The 12,888-nt window shown below is 49.6% G+C and overlaps 1 protein-coding gene across 2 annotated transcripts; it reads left to right on the top strand.

Moving 5' to 3' along the window:
* The first annotated feature begins 10,504 nt into the window (after nucleotides 1-10,504).
* On the top strand, nucleotides 10,505-12,367 carry LOC120414914 (hypermethylated in cancer 2 protein-like). 2 transcript variants are annotated; one of them, XR_008212010.1, is made up of 2 exons: nucleotides 10,505-10,794; nucleotides 10,893-11,034. XR_008212010.1 is itself a non-coding variant. In XM_039576247.2 (2 exons), the coding sequence occupies exons 1-2, from the start codon at nucleotides 10,764-10,766 to the stop codon at nucleotides 11,908-11,910; spliced, it is 1,038 nt and encodes a 345-aa protein (XP_039432181.1). In that variant the 5' UTR covers nucleotides 10,540-10,763; the 3' UTR covers nucleotides 11,911-12,367. The 2 variants fall into 2 exon arrangements, 1 of the variants encoding a protein (XP_039432181.1); XM_039576247.2 differs by having other exon boundaries at nucleotides 10,540-10,783; nucleotides 10,893-12,367.
* Nucleotides 12,368-12,888: the final 521 nt, after the last annotated feature.

The following is a 12,888-nucleotide window of genomic DNA, read 5'->3' on the forward strand; positions in this document are numbered from 1 at the left end:
GCGGTGCGGAAACGTGCATTAGGTACGAAGCAAAGCTAAAACTGGGGATCCAACCGATAGGTTTGCCACGCAATTAGATCTCTGCGGTGGAGATGCCCTAATGGTGCCGTATCAGCACTTTGACGTTCAATTGGGTCCTAAAATAAAGCTTAAATTTGTGATATTATTCGCGATTAAAAGCTCAATAATTCCGACAGATGGCGCAAAGCATCGAAGAATGACGATTCAAATTTCCGCCGTTCGGTTACATAGGATTGCAAACTTAAAATTGAATTTACAGCTCTTAGAACAACTTTTTTGAATAAATCCAAGTAGTACGAGTGTAAACTTTTTGCCGAGGGGGATGACACTCCGCGATTTCATTCAAATCGTGCCAAATCGCACCAAATTCCTTCATCTTTGCTCATCGTACCTTCATCGCGGTCGTTTTTGGCTCATCGTGCCAAATCGCGCCAGATCGCGCTCATCGCGCTCATCGTGCTCAGATCGTGCTCGAATGAAAATTTTCATTCATGCAGTCAGAGTTGCCAGAAAATATTTGTTCTAGCAGTTTCCCATGAAATTGGGCGCACTGCTTCAATGTTTACTTTTGTTGATTCGAGCAGCCTGATGTAAATAAACTGAATTTCTAGTTTTTTTCAGGACGGATTGCGGCAGTTGCGTTGAACGGGATCATAAAAGCGCCGGAACCAGGCCGGAACTATTTCGCCTGTGTTACCCTGGAGTGAAATGCTTCGATTTTTATTGATTGTTTAATTGTTTCCTTTAGTTTGGCGAGACGTACTTCAGCAGGGGAGCGATGATTAGGACGGGGATGGTAAATCGACGGCCGCGGCGCCGATTTAACGTGAAATTAGGTTGGAGGCGGAACCGGACGGAAGTTGCCGGCCATTGCAACCAGCAGCTAGTCCATCGTAGACAGTTTGCTGTGGCTGCGAGGTATGACTAACATGGCACGAGTCCTTCTTGAATATGTCACTTCCGATCGACTCGGAAAAACCACAACCCCCGATCTGACGAAAATGCAGCCCCTAACCGGACTACGGACATGTCAACTTCCGGCGGATGCACCCCAAAACCATGTGGAAATCAAGGAAAAAGCAGAAAAAAAATCCAACAAATCAACTTTTGCCGCAGCAGGTGGCAAACTGGAAGGTGACGTCAAAGGCGCCAACGAATCGGACAAGGACGACGTCGGCATGTCAGACGCGGACGTCGAGGACAGTCTGAACGACGATTTGCAGACGAAAAAGATCGTTAACCAAACGAGGGCGGTCCGGAAAAGCGTGAATATGTGTCGGAGAATGTGCGAGTTGTGTCTGAGTGCCGAGAGTGTGGCCAACATGATGGAAGTGTGAGCATCGAGCTGCGGGAAGCGAAGGCCAAAGCAAGGCACGGCGTCAACGTATACCAGTGCAGGCAACGAGGTATTCGATCCAGTCCTGCCCGAACGCGTTCATCTCGATTGAGTTGATGGCCGGGAACAGAAAATTTGCTGCGACGCGTGTACCGAGCGGATCAACAGCAGGCCGTTTACGACCCAGGCACGAGTGTAAGGGTGGTGCTTAGTTGCCTTTAGTATTCATCCGCGCAAGCACAAAGTGTCCAATGGCGCAAGACCATCGGTCCGTACCGCACTTATCACAAACCACTTACAGCACCAGAGCTACGACCAGCACCGGATCCGGTCGCGCTTTGCGGCGTCTGCCTTCCAGGACGCAGCCGGTGTTGCTGCTCTGCTCGTCGCGATACCGGAAGTGCCCACTGCAGGTGCGAACCAACGCGATGCCGAGCAACGCTTGCGCGAGTAGTTTTACGAAGGTGGATTTGGAAAGGGCGGACCAGCACAACGCGGAAATCTTAAGGTGGCTGCTTTTTTGGACCTTGTAGATGGCCAGCAGGACCTGTTGCTCCAGCATGATGGAGCTGTTTGAACAGAGAACGCACGTTGTAAAGGCGAAGGAGATTCTGTTGATGAAGTTTTTTCAGCGTTACTGCTGGCAGATGTTTCCGGTGATGTTTGTCTAGTTTTTAATGTTTGAAGGCGACAGAGGCGAAAAAAAGTGCCGTGCTCGATTAAGGTGAGGCCGGCATCGCGGTGAAAGAAGACCCCGAACGTTCCGGCCACTACGATGCAGTAGATGGTGGTTCTATTGAATATTCGAGCGAGCTGGAAGGCGCTTGAGTTGGCGATTAGCATGACGATGGCGAAACAACAAGGAAAGGTGACGAATAACCAGTCGGGCGGCAGATTTGACCCAGATTTCGCGGCACTTTTCGGGGATGTCTTTGAGGTAGTAGAGAAGGTCGCAGGAGAAGCTCTGAAAGGCGGTTCCGTGTACACGGTGTTGACACTCTACGTGACCATCAGGAATTTGTTGTCCAGATCATCAAGTTGGTCAACGGCGAACGTGGCGCGGTTTTCTCCGGCGTACTGCTGGAAGTAGTTTTGGGTTTAGCACCGCTTAACTGTTTCTAAAATGTATAAAACGCTTATTTAATTAAATAAATTTTATTTTAGATTTGGTAATTTTTAAGCGAAGCCTGAACCTGAACACGACTACAATTACACTTTCAAATGCTGCTTCAAGTTTTCACTGAATGCGCGGCTGCTGCTCCGAGCTGGTGTCTTTCTGAGCTGGTAACATGGCGTTTCTGGTTGCATCAGCAGTGTATCCGATTCCACTGGCTCGGCAGTGGCAATTCTTTGCCGATCACTTGTGCAAGCTCGCGTGGATTACCTCAACGACTCACTCAATCCTCTCGTAGTTGTAAAGGGTTCCCGCGAGCCGTCCACCGCCTCCGCCGAACCATCCTCTCGAGTGACTTTGCAGGTCGCAGGTGAAGCATGTCCGAGATCTGACGGTTCGAGTCGAATGTAACCAGATGGCCAGCGGCGGCCGCTGCTTGCCGAAAATTACACTGCTTAGTGTTGGCCAGTCCGTCTTCGATCGGCAAAGACGTCCCTGACATCACCAGCTGGTTCTGGTTGCCGGCCCTTCGCGTCTTGCGGAACGAGTTCACGCCGATTAAGTTTGATTACGCGTCAATTCCTGGTGATTTTTAAAGAATCGTTTTGAGATTTAGTAAGATTATTACAGTGTCGACTTGCTTACACTCGGGATGTCGGTGCAGCCGTTGAGAGCGTTGATGCAATCGATCTACTCGGAGTTGTAGATGGTTACCCGCGAGCCGTCCGCCGCATCCACCAAACTGCCCTCGGGGTTGAACGTCTCGAGCGACTAGTTCAAATCTGTTCAGATAGGTTAGATTTCGTCGAAGCACTCCGACAAGGTTTCGTTCTCCGAGTCGTCCTTCGTGTCGTGCGCTCCAGTCTTGTGCTGAATGATATTGGACACGTGCTGGTGCACCTAGACAAACTCGCGTGGGCGTGGGCAGTAGGTCCGACCGGAAGTCGTGCATGACCTCTCAAAAGATTCGCGACACATTGATCAGTTCGGCGTCTGAAAAGTGTGCAAACAAGAAGAAGAGCGAGAATTTTAATTACGACAGCCAAGTGGCGCCGGGCTCGCAGCGATAGGGCACGCGTGAGTCCTCAATGTTGGGCAGTCCTTAACCACTGAGTGATGGCAACGACGGTCCGGACTGGTGGCCGAGCGGTGGCGTATCCGGCGTAGACCTGGGGTTCCCATGGACCTTTGCGCGATCCGCTGCAGGACATTTTGGTTGCAAAGAATGTTAGGGCCAGCTGGTTGAGCAGGTTCTCGTGGTCAGAACTGATGCTGCTGTTTTTTCTATCAGCCGTGGCCACTGTTACAGCTGCTCCAAGCGGTACAGCCAGATCAGTTCTGTTGCTGCTACTGGTCGTTGTCGTGGTATTGCCTCCACTTCCGTCACTCGAGCTCGAGCTGCTTCTGGCCAACCTGCTACTTTCATCGGAAACCTTCTGCTCTGGCACCCTGCTCGTGGCCGTACTGGTTGCCGTGGTCGCCGGTGTGGATGCAAAACTACCGATTCAACCGACCAGCTCGAGCGATTGTGCGTCCAGCTAACTGATTGGTTGTTCTTAGTCTTGATGACTTTCGCCGGCACCGATGTGATGACGTAGGAACCATATTGTTGGCCGCTGGTACTGGTCTGGGACATGGAAGCTTATGCAAACATCATAACCTAGAAAGAAAGAAGGAATAGCATGGAAGGCCGGGGATCGGGTTGGATTTGGGCTCAAAGACTGCAGGTTCCGCGACGACTTCCGGCACAGGGAACTTATCTATGGCGTGGACATGGGATGTCGCTTGGGCTGGCGAATCGACAGCGACGACTTCCTCGCCTTTCATAGGGGTCATTCCGGCTTGGGTTTCTTCGGCGGCGCTCGTCGTGGCGGCAGCATCTTCGGTTGGCTTTTCAGGAAATTCTCCCAGCCGCCGTTCTTTTGTTCATGGCGGGCTTTCGGTTGAACTTCGGGAGGACCATTTTTTCCTGGTAATCCGGTAGAATTTTTTTTCCTCTTACAGCCACTTTCCCCACGTGTTTATTTTGTTTTGTTTTGCTCTTCCACTGCTCGAATCGAATTTCAGCAAGATCTGTCATTTGGTTGCTGTCAAACTCATTCGAGCAGTGTACAGCTGACATCGCGCGATTTTTCTACATCGCGCTCACATCGCGATGAAATCGTGCCAGATCGCGCTCATTCTTGGCAATCGTGGCAGATCGCGTTCATCGAAGGTTATCGCAGTTAAATCGCGAGCTCATCTCGGGAGTGTCATGCCCCTCGGTTGCCAAACCCGAAAAAAAACTACTCGAAAATGACGGCAGGGTTGCAAGATCGATTTGGTTTGGTTCAAAAATCGAGCAGACGCTGACCGCTTTAACTCGCTTTAACGCGCGTTAACTTGCGATAACTTACTTTCTGGTGGCGTTATGTGAAAACTCGGTACGATGAGTAGCGTTGATGCTTTTCGAGCTCGTTTTCATGCGTTTTAGTGTGTTATCGCGGAGTGACATTCCCCTCGTTGGCAACCCGTTCTTTGTTTTGATTATTTTCCTGCAGTTTTCGTAAATAAACAGCAATCTGTGGGTCTCGTGGCGCAGGGGTAGCGGCTTCGGCTGCCGATCCCGATGATGCTATGAGACGCGGGTTCGATTCCCGCCTTATCCACTGAGCTTCTATCGGATGGTGAAGTAAAACGTCGGTCCCGGTTTCTCCTGTCTCGTCAGAGGCGCTGGAGCAGAAATCCCACGTTAGAGGAAGGCCATGCCCCGGGGGGCGTAGTGCCAATAGTTTCGTTTCGTTTTTTTTCGTTTTCTGTGAGTTTCATTTTTTTTGCCCACTCGGTGGCGAAACCGCTGCAGGTTTTCCGCCCCGCTGGTGGTTTCACGGGGCAGGTGGAATCGTCCCGAGTCCGAGGTACGAGGAGATGTTTGAACCGATGGCAGGTCCGGAGAATCCGGGTTTGACGGAGCAGATGCTGGAGCCGAAGATGATCCGTTGGTGAAGGAAGGACCTAGTGGAGGTGGTGGGGCACTTGCAGGCCGCACGACACGACACGAACGGGAAGACGGTGTTTGAATCTTCTATAGCGAATCGGGCGGGGGATAAGAGAAAAACGACAATCCGGAAGAAGTTGATGGAGTGTTTGGACTGTGAGACGAGGACGAGGAACTTGTGTCGAGGCCGAACGGGGCCGAGCGGGTTGTTATCGAGGAGATGATGGCCACGAAGCAGCGCCGGAACCGCATGACTAAGGATAAGCCGAACGATAAGCATGTAGCACAACAAGGACTTGGAAACTATCTTGGGCGAACGTTTCTGCATCGCCGCACGATGTCGTAGTCAATCTGGGCCGATGTGGTGCCCCGAACAGTGCTTCCTGCTAGTGACGGGAACGTCCGACGTCCGATCTTAAAGAGCATTTGTGTGAGTAGAATGAACAAAATATAATGGGATAATAAACCTCAAATTTTCTTCTCTTACAGTGGAGCACCTGCAGTGGCGACTTCGTCCAGGAGTATGGACGACAACTGGGCGCGGTAAACTCGATCACCTTCAACGACTAAAACCAGCTCTTGACGACCTCCGACGACGGCATGGCTTGGCGTCGGAAAAGTCTACATCTGTTTCACGACCTGTACGAGCAGCTGAGTGCCTACGTAAGCTGGTCCGAATCTACCTGGAAGTTTTACTGGTTTAATTCTGGTTCTTTTGCAGACCAACAGTATCGCCGTGCGCTGATTCTTGAGTTTCTCCTGCTCCTCGCGGATACGAATAGTTTCGTGGATGGAGGTCCACTGTTGTATCTGGACCACCGCAAGGACAGCATCAACAGTAATGGTTTGCCGGCACCGGTGCCTATGCTGGCGGAGTTCTTCAAGGACGGGCAACTCCCAGCTGAACATTCCCGAGCCCGACCCCATCGAAGGGACTCTTCCGCGCAGTGAAGTGACCGGTTACGATTGGTTCAACATGATGCCAAAAAGATGAATCACCGACACAAGTCCTAAGGTCTGCAAAGTGCTGCTGCTGTTCCGTCTGCACCAGATCAACAACCACCATCCTCAAGCTGAACATGGCCACCAAGAAAATGTTGCGCATCGCCGATCCGTACTTCACTTACGGCTACTTCTCACTCTAGTCGATCCGCGTCCTGGTCTAAAAGCGAGACTCCGTCAAGCATCGACATTGCTGCATCCCAATCACGGATAAGATCGAGCACTGAACGCACTCAACCAGCTGGGCAGCATTCAGAGAAAGATCAACGGCTCAAACGGCAAGGGCGGCAACTCCAAACTGGATGTTCCCATGCACTGGTCTCGCGCACTGGTCCCAACCCGCGGCAAATTTGTCCCGCAGCCTCCTTAGTTCGATATGATTTTGTATACTTAATTGAATAAAATCCTGTTTTTCTGTTGACACTGTTTATTTCACTTAGCTTAAGATTTATTTATGCATTTACACAATAATTAAGCGCGATTCTACTATCAGAATCCACCTGAAATTTTCAGGGGTTGTTCGGACATATGTAACTAGCAAAAACGAAACTATTGGCACTACGCCCCCCGGGGCATGGCCTTCCTCTAACGTGGGATTTCTGCTCCAGCGCCTCTGACGAGACAGGAGAAACCGGGACCGACGTTTTACTTCACCATCCGATAGAAGCTCAGTGGATAAGGCGGGAATCGAACCCGCGTCTCATAGCATCATCGGGATCGGCAGCCGAAGCCGCTACCCCTGCGCCACGAGACCCACCCATGTAACTAGCATCTGGGGCTAAATATGAGCACCCACACGTCTTCATCAGCATTTCAGGTTGTACAGCTAGATTTTCGTTTTACTCCTTGTCGGCCGCGTCCGGCATGTGGCCGAGTTCTTTACCAAGAAGCTCAAGAAGGATTCACCGCCGCTGTTGGACGCAACTGCGACGGTCTCCGGAACAACGGGAGCCTGTGCCGGCTGCAGTCGATGTTGTCTTCCGAGCTGGGAAACGCGCCCCTATGCGTTGTAGTTGTTCACGGCCAGTCTCTCAATCATGCCGTCCTGTAGGGTGAAGAAAAATCAATTTGAGCAAAAACTAAAGTAAGAATAGTGTTTGACTAACCAACACCATGTAGCAGGTCGGCGGCTTTAGCTCTGAGAGATTCCGGCCGGCTCCGAATAGCACAAAAACAGATGTTCGAACGCTTCGCCCTGATTTTCACCAGCCAGCTCAAGGATCTCATTGGCCACTTCCTGGTTGCCACCACTGTTCTCCTCTGGCCTTTCGATTCCTGGCAAACACTTCGCGGTCCTGGTCAATCCTTTTTGTAAACTCCCACACTGAAAAGGCTGTCTCCACCACGAAATCGACGAAAGACCGATCCGTCTCGAATCGCTGGAACAGGAACCCTTTGCAGGCGCAGGAAACGGTTCCGACAGATGATCTGTCTCCACCAGTTTTGCTCTCCCCTGGTTTATCGTCGTACAGCTCCGTTGGCAGGCTCTTCGCACTCAAACCGGCCCGGAACACGCCCGTTTTCATTAATGTTCCGTCCGGAAGTTGCAATCTTTGAAGCCGAATCTTGCTTCCTCCTTTTAGGAACCACTATCCGTCCGGTGACGGAGAAAAATTTAGCAAAACAAACTGCTCGATTAATTTGACAACGAGAACTGTCATTTGCTCTCGCTGTCAAAAAAATCGAGCAGTGTGATGCGAGAACGCAAGAAAATTTAAGCCAAAAAGCAAGTTATCGCGGTTAACGCGCGTTAAAGCAAGTTAAAGCGGAAAGGTGAAAGTGAACGCTGCAAAGGTTTGAAAAGGAAGCTTTATCGCTCGGTTAGCGCAGAAGTGACGCCCCCCTCGAGGGGACCATAGTTGATCTATCGAAAAAAGTTGTTTTGTCAATTTGTTTTTATGCATGAAAATAAAAAAAAAGTGATCACAAATCGATGCCGGTGTGCTCTTTTGAACTAAGCTTGCGGGGATTCCTATCTAGATAGAACAAGAGAGCACACGGGCATGTTTTTTTTGTGGTTTTACCGTTGTACATACAAATTTGCATAGGGCATTAGGACCCTATTACAGTTTCTAAAAGGAGATTTCAACTGAAATCAAGTAAGAGCTCAATCCGGGTTTTTAAGCGAAGATGGCGTTCGAATGATGAACGTCCGATATGTCAAAATCGCGCAGTAGCGCCAACATTAGACAAAAAATGTGGCTGTCATGCCATGGCACACTTTTTTCGCAATGTTGGTACCACTGCGCGATTTTGACATTTCGGGCGTTCACACGGGGTTGGGCACTCTTTTGATCCGTAGCGAATACGGAGCGAATCACGTTTATATGATAAATACACGGTAAATATGGATGTACAGGATGCGCTGAAGTCACTGTATGATTTAAATCAGTGTTCTGGCGAGACGTCACTTTTATAAAAGTGACGTTTTGCCAGTAAAAAAATCGAGCGCCTATTTGACAGCTGCTTTCACGTGGCTTAAGCAAGAAGCACTTTGCTTGGACTTTTTCACCGCAAGTTTTCCCGCAAGAACCCGTGACTATCCAGCTGCCAAGAAACCAACGGAACAGCTAGACGACCACATTTAACCAGGACCGTCCTTTCAGACAGCTTTCGGACCATCCAACGGCCGGTGCGGTAGGAAACATCCGGATCGCCGAAGCGGTGGCCATATCGGATCACCGAAGCGGTGGCCATACCGGATCGCCGAAGCGGTGGCCATACCGGATCGCCGACTTCCGGATCACCGAAGCGGTGGCCATACCGGATCGCTTCGATGTTGCTACTTCCTTGTCCAATCGATCGCGCCTAACTGCCCCTGTTCTAGCACCGGTCGCCACCTTAAACCTCCCGGAACTCGTTAAGCAAGCCGCCAAATGTGATGCGCCTTCCAGCAGATGCAAGTTGATACCGCAATAGTCTTCTCGGGACACAGCTTGGCGCAGATTTCCTGAACCAGGCCGGCCATAACGTTGAATTTGTTTTCCAATCCGAGTTCGCCTCAGCCTGCTGCAGCTTGCACGCAAAATCCACATAACACAGATCTGTGTAAAATTTGACACAGATCGCCCAAAACCTGGAATACACAGAATCTGTGTAAAAGCCTTGTACCCAGATGTGTGTTCAGCCGTTGTCTGTCTGTGTAATTTTGGTTAAGCAAACTGTGTAAAATTTTACCCAGATCTGTGTTAAATTTTACACAGATCTGTGTTCATTGATGCACAGAATTTGGGTAGAATATTATCATTGTTTTATAGAAAATTTCATTTTATATCATTTAATAATTTAAAAAAAGTTAATTTATTAACGTAAGTTTGAAGATTCTTGTATATACATTCTAAACTCGATTCGCGACCCAAATATTTGAACGCACCGCAGTGTCAGTTTGCTCGTGCTGCTTCCGGAACACTTCGACCGGAACCGGCTGGAAGGCGGAATGTTTGTCCACATGTTTTAGACTGGAATAAGTCCGGATACACGTTCCGCCTGGTTGAACAGGCTGCCAGGTTGGTTCCGCAGCAGGCGAGACTGTCGCTTCCGCGTTGACATCAGATGCTTGAAATGGGTCTTCTAGGAGCAGGATCACGTGTCTTTTTCATATCCCCGACACGTTTATGGCCGGAATGTAAAAAATCTGAAAGATAAATCCATTTAAACAAAATTATAATAAATAATCAAGAGATCGAAAAACTTACCAAGTTCTCGGAACATGAAAGACGCCATCTTAGCAGCGTCACTGTTTTACACAGATTTGAAAGGAAAGCTGAATGAAAATCTGTGTATATTTTTACACAGATCTGTGTAATAAAATTACCCAGATTTGACAGCTGGAACTGTTCAGAAATCTGTGTAATTTTTTTACACAGATCTGTGTTATGTGGATTTTGCGTGTGATGAGATAATTACGAGAAATTTCCCTACTCAGTTGGTGTCAAACTATCGGGGTTTCAATGTACTGCCATCCAACGAAAACAACCATATCGGCTCACATCTCCCCACCCTCACCTTAAAAAAGCTCCACTCGCTCTCTCGCTCTTGTTTGCTCTCCGTGGGAACAAAGTTCTGTCACCCTCTTCTCGCAATCAAAAAAAAAAGCTTCGCCAAGCCACCTCTGTGACAGCCATCAAAACGAACTGCGGTGGAAAAAGTAGAAAGTTGAATCCTGCGGCATCTTTGCGAGAAAAAAAAGCCAAGCGAGTTCTGTGTTTACAGGCTAATTTTCACCACAAAACAGGTGAAATTAATTCGAGCGTAATCGGGGGCAACTTCCGGTCCGGCAGGCAGCGGTGACGACGACGGAATTCGCATCGGCAATGCAAACTGTGGGCGATGTGTAAGTTACCTGTACGCAAACCCGGAACGGCTTACGGAAGGGAATCGATGCGAACTGATTTGGATCCCGCGGGGTCGGGGTTTTTGTGTCTTTTTTTTCTGTTTTGCAGGCCAACGAATAATCCCGCTACCTACTGCCGGTTGTGTTTTTCGCAGACGAAAGTAGTGCCGATTTTTCCGCTTGGGACACACAACCATAACCAGAAGCTGATCCAGCAGGTCTACCAGTGGACCGGAGTTCAGATTAGCTACCAGGAGGACTTTACCTGTGCCATCTGCTGGAAATGCACGCTTACCTTGGAGGAGTTTCAGCGTTTTTGTGATCGTTGCCGGAAGAGTGACTGGGTGATTAAGCAGAAGCGTTCGGAGGGAAACGGAAGGAAGGATCATCCTCCGGCGGGACAGCAACAGCAAACGAACCACGAGAACAACGCCCCCAACCAGATGGACGACCGGCGATTTGGGTACCCGCTGTACCCGTTGATGCAACCGGCGCTCGGGTACGAGTTCCGGCTGACGAACGTAGATCCCCGCGACCGGTCACACGCGGCCACTGACCCGACCCGGGCCATGGTCCGCAGCCATAACGAAGCGACCGCCGGTCACGTGACCAAAACCGAGTCCCGGATAGACATCGACACCGAGTTCAAGCACGTACTACCCGTGGAACGCCTGCCGGAAGAGCTGGTCAACATGCTGGATCTGCCGGCGACCTCCTCCAAGCGCCAGCACCACTCGAGCAACGGAACAACCAACTCCGCCACGATCGCCTCCAACGACGGTTCGACGCCCCCGAAAGTGCGCAGCACCCAGTATCAAAAGATCGTCGAATCCGGCGGCGTCAAATGCCCCATCTGTAAAAAGCCCTACACGACGGACAAAAATCTCAAAAAGCACCTCCGTCTGCACACCCTCTCGCTCCCGTTCAGCTGCGTCGAGTGCGGGGCCAAGTTCAGCGAACGGCGCGACTACCAGAAGCACCAGGAGCGCTTTCACGGCCCGAACGCGACCGCCTCCGTGTCGGAGATCTTTCACTGCGAGTTTTGCTCGCGCGTCTTCACCCGGCAGCGTGACCTCACCAAACATCTGCGCCTCTTCCACGAACCGCCCGAGGACATCAAGATGTGAGACCAGCTGAACGTGACGGCCGTCGAGTCCGGCACGGTGGCGGCTGCGTCGCTTCGTGGCAAGAAACGGAAGTAGACGATCGCGGCCGGCGGCGACGGATATTGTGCAATCAGAGGGCGATTTTTTTAAAAAAGGAATTTGAAACTATCATTTCCATTGCAGCTGAAGTTTTCAACCTCAAAGATTGGTTGAACGGATTTTTTTTTAAGATTTCGAAACCGCTTCAAACGGAAATTGCAACGTATTATTATGTTTAAACGATCGTGGATACAAAATGACACACAATTTACAAGCAATCGTGCCTCCATTGACAACATCCGTCTGCTCTGGAGCGATTCCCCGGTGGTCTCTGTATCATTGAATGATTTGAAGTTCGAATTAATTGTAGGCAAACTGTCTGTACAACACCCTATTGTTTAAATAAAAACTACATCAGTAAAAACTTTCTGAGTGATAATCTGTGCCTTTTTATTTCAGTCCAAAAAATCAAATAGCAAGCCTAGTTCTCGACAATCGCTGAGCTAAGTTCTGAGTTCTTTACTGCAAGTTTTTTTTAATTTTCTGAATATTTAAAAATATCATTCATTTAACTTTGAAAAGTCCTAAAATTGTCATCTCCAATATTTTTTCCATGGACGTGCTTCTCCAAGGGTTAGATTTATGAGTTTATGTCGTGCCCATAACAAGAAAGCTTTCGCGAGATGTGAGCCGTTTCGACAGCCATTTTGATGTTCCCTTTCTTATGCTGGTGATTTATGCTCGCGAAAGCTTCAGTCAGTTAGCCGCTCTCGTTGATTTTGATCGCGAAAAGTTCCGGCCCCGGAACGCGAGGACGGATTTTTTAGTCGGATTGTTGAAATATCGGATTGCAAGTGGAATTGAAACAAAATAAGTGGATGTCGCAACTGGCAAAAAGAGTCTCTCGGTTAGTAACAGCCGTTCCCGGAACGTGTTACTCAAGGTGCCATTACACTACCA

The sequence above is a fragment of the Culex pipiens genome, chromosome 2, assembly GCF_016801865.2.
Source record: "Culex pipiens pallens isolate TS chromosome 2, TS_CPP_V2, whole genome shotgun sequence".
NCBI classification, from domain to species: Eukaryota; Metazoa; Arthropoda; class Insecta; order Diptera; family Culicidae; genus Culex; species Culex pipiens.

Excerpts from the sequence above, each read along its gene's own strand:
- LOC120414914 (XM_039576247.2), top strand. The coding sequence starts at position 10,764 with ATGCAAACTGTGGGCGATGT. Across the intron at positions 10,784-10,892 it reads ATGCAAACTGTGGGCGATGT|GCCAACGAATAATCCCGCTA; the intron begins GTAAGTTACCTG and ends TCTGTTTTGCAG.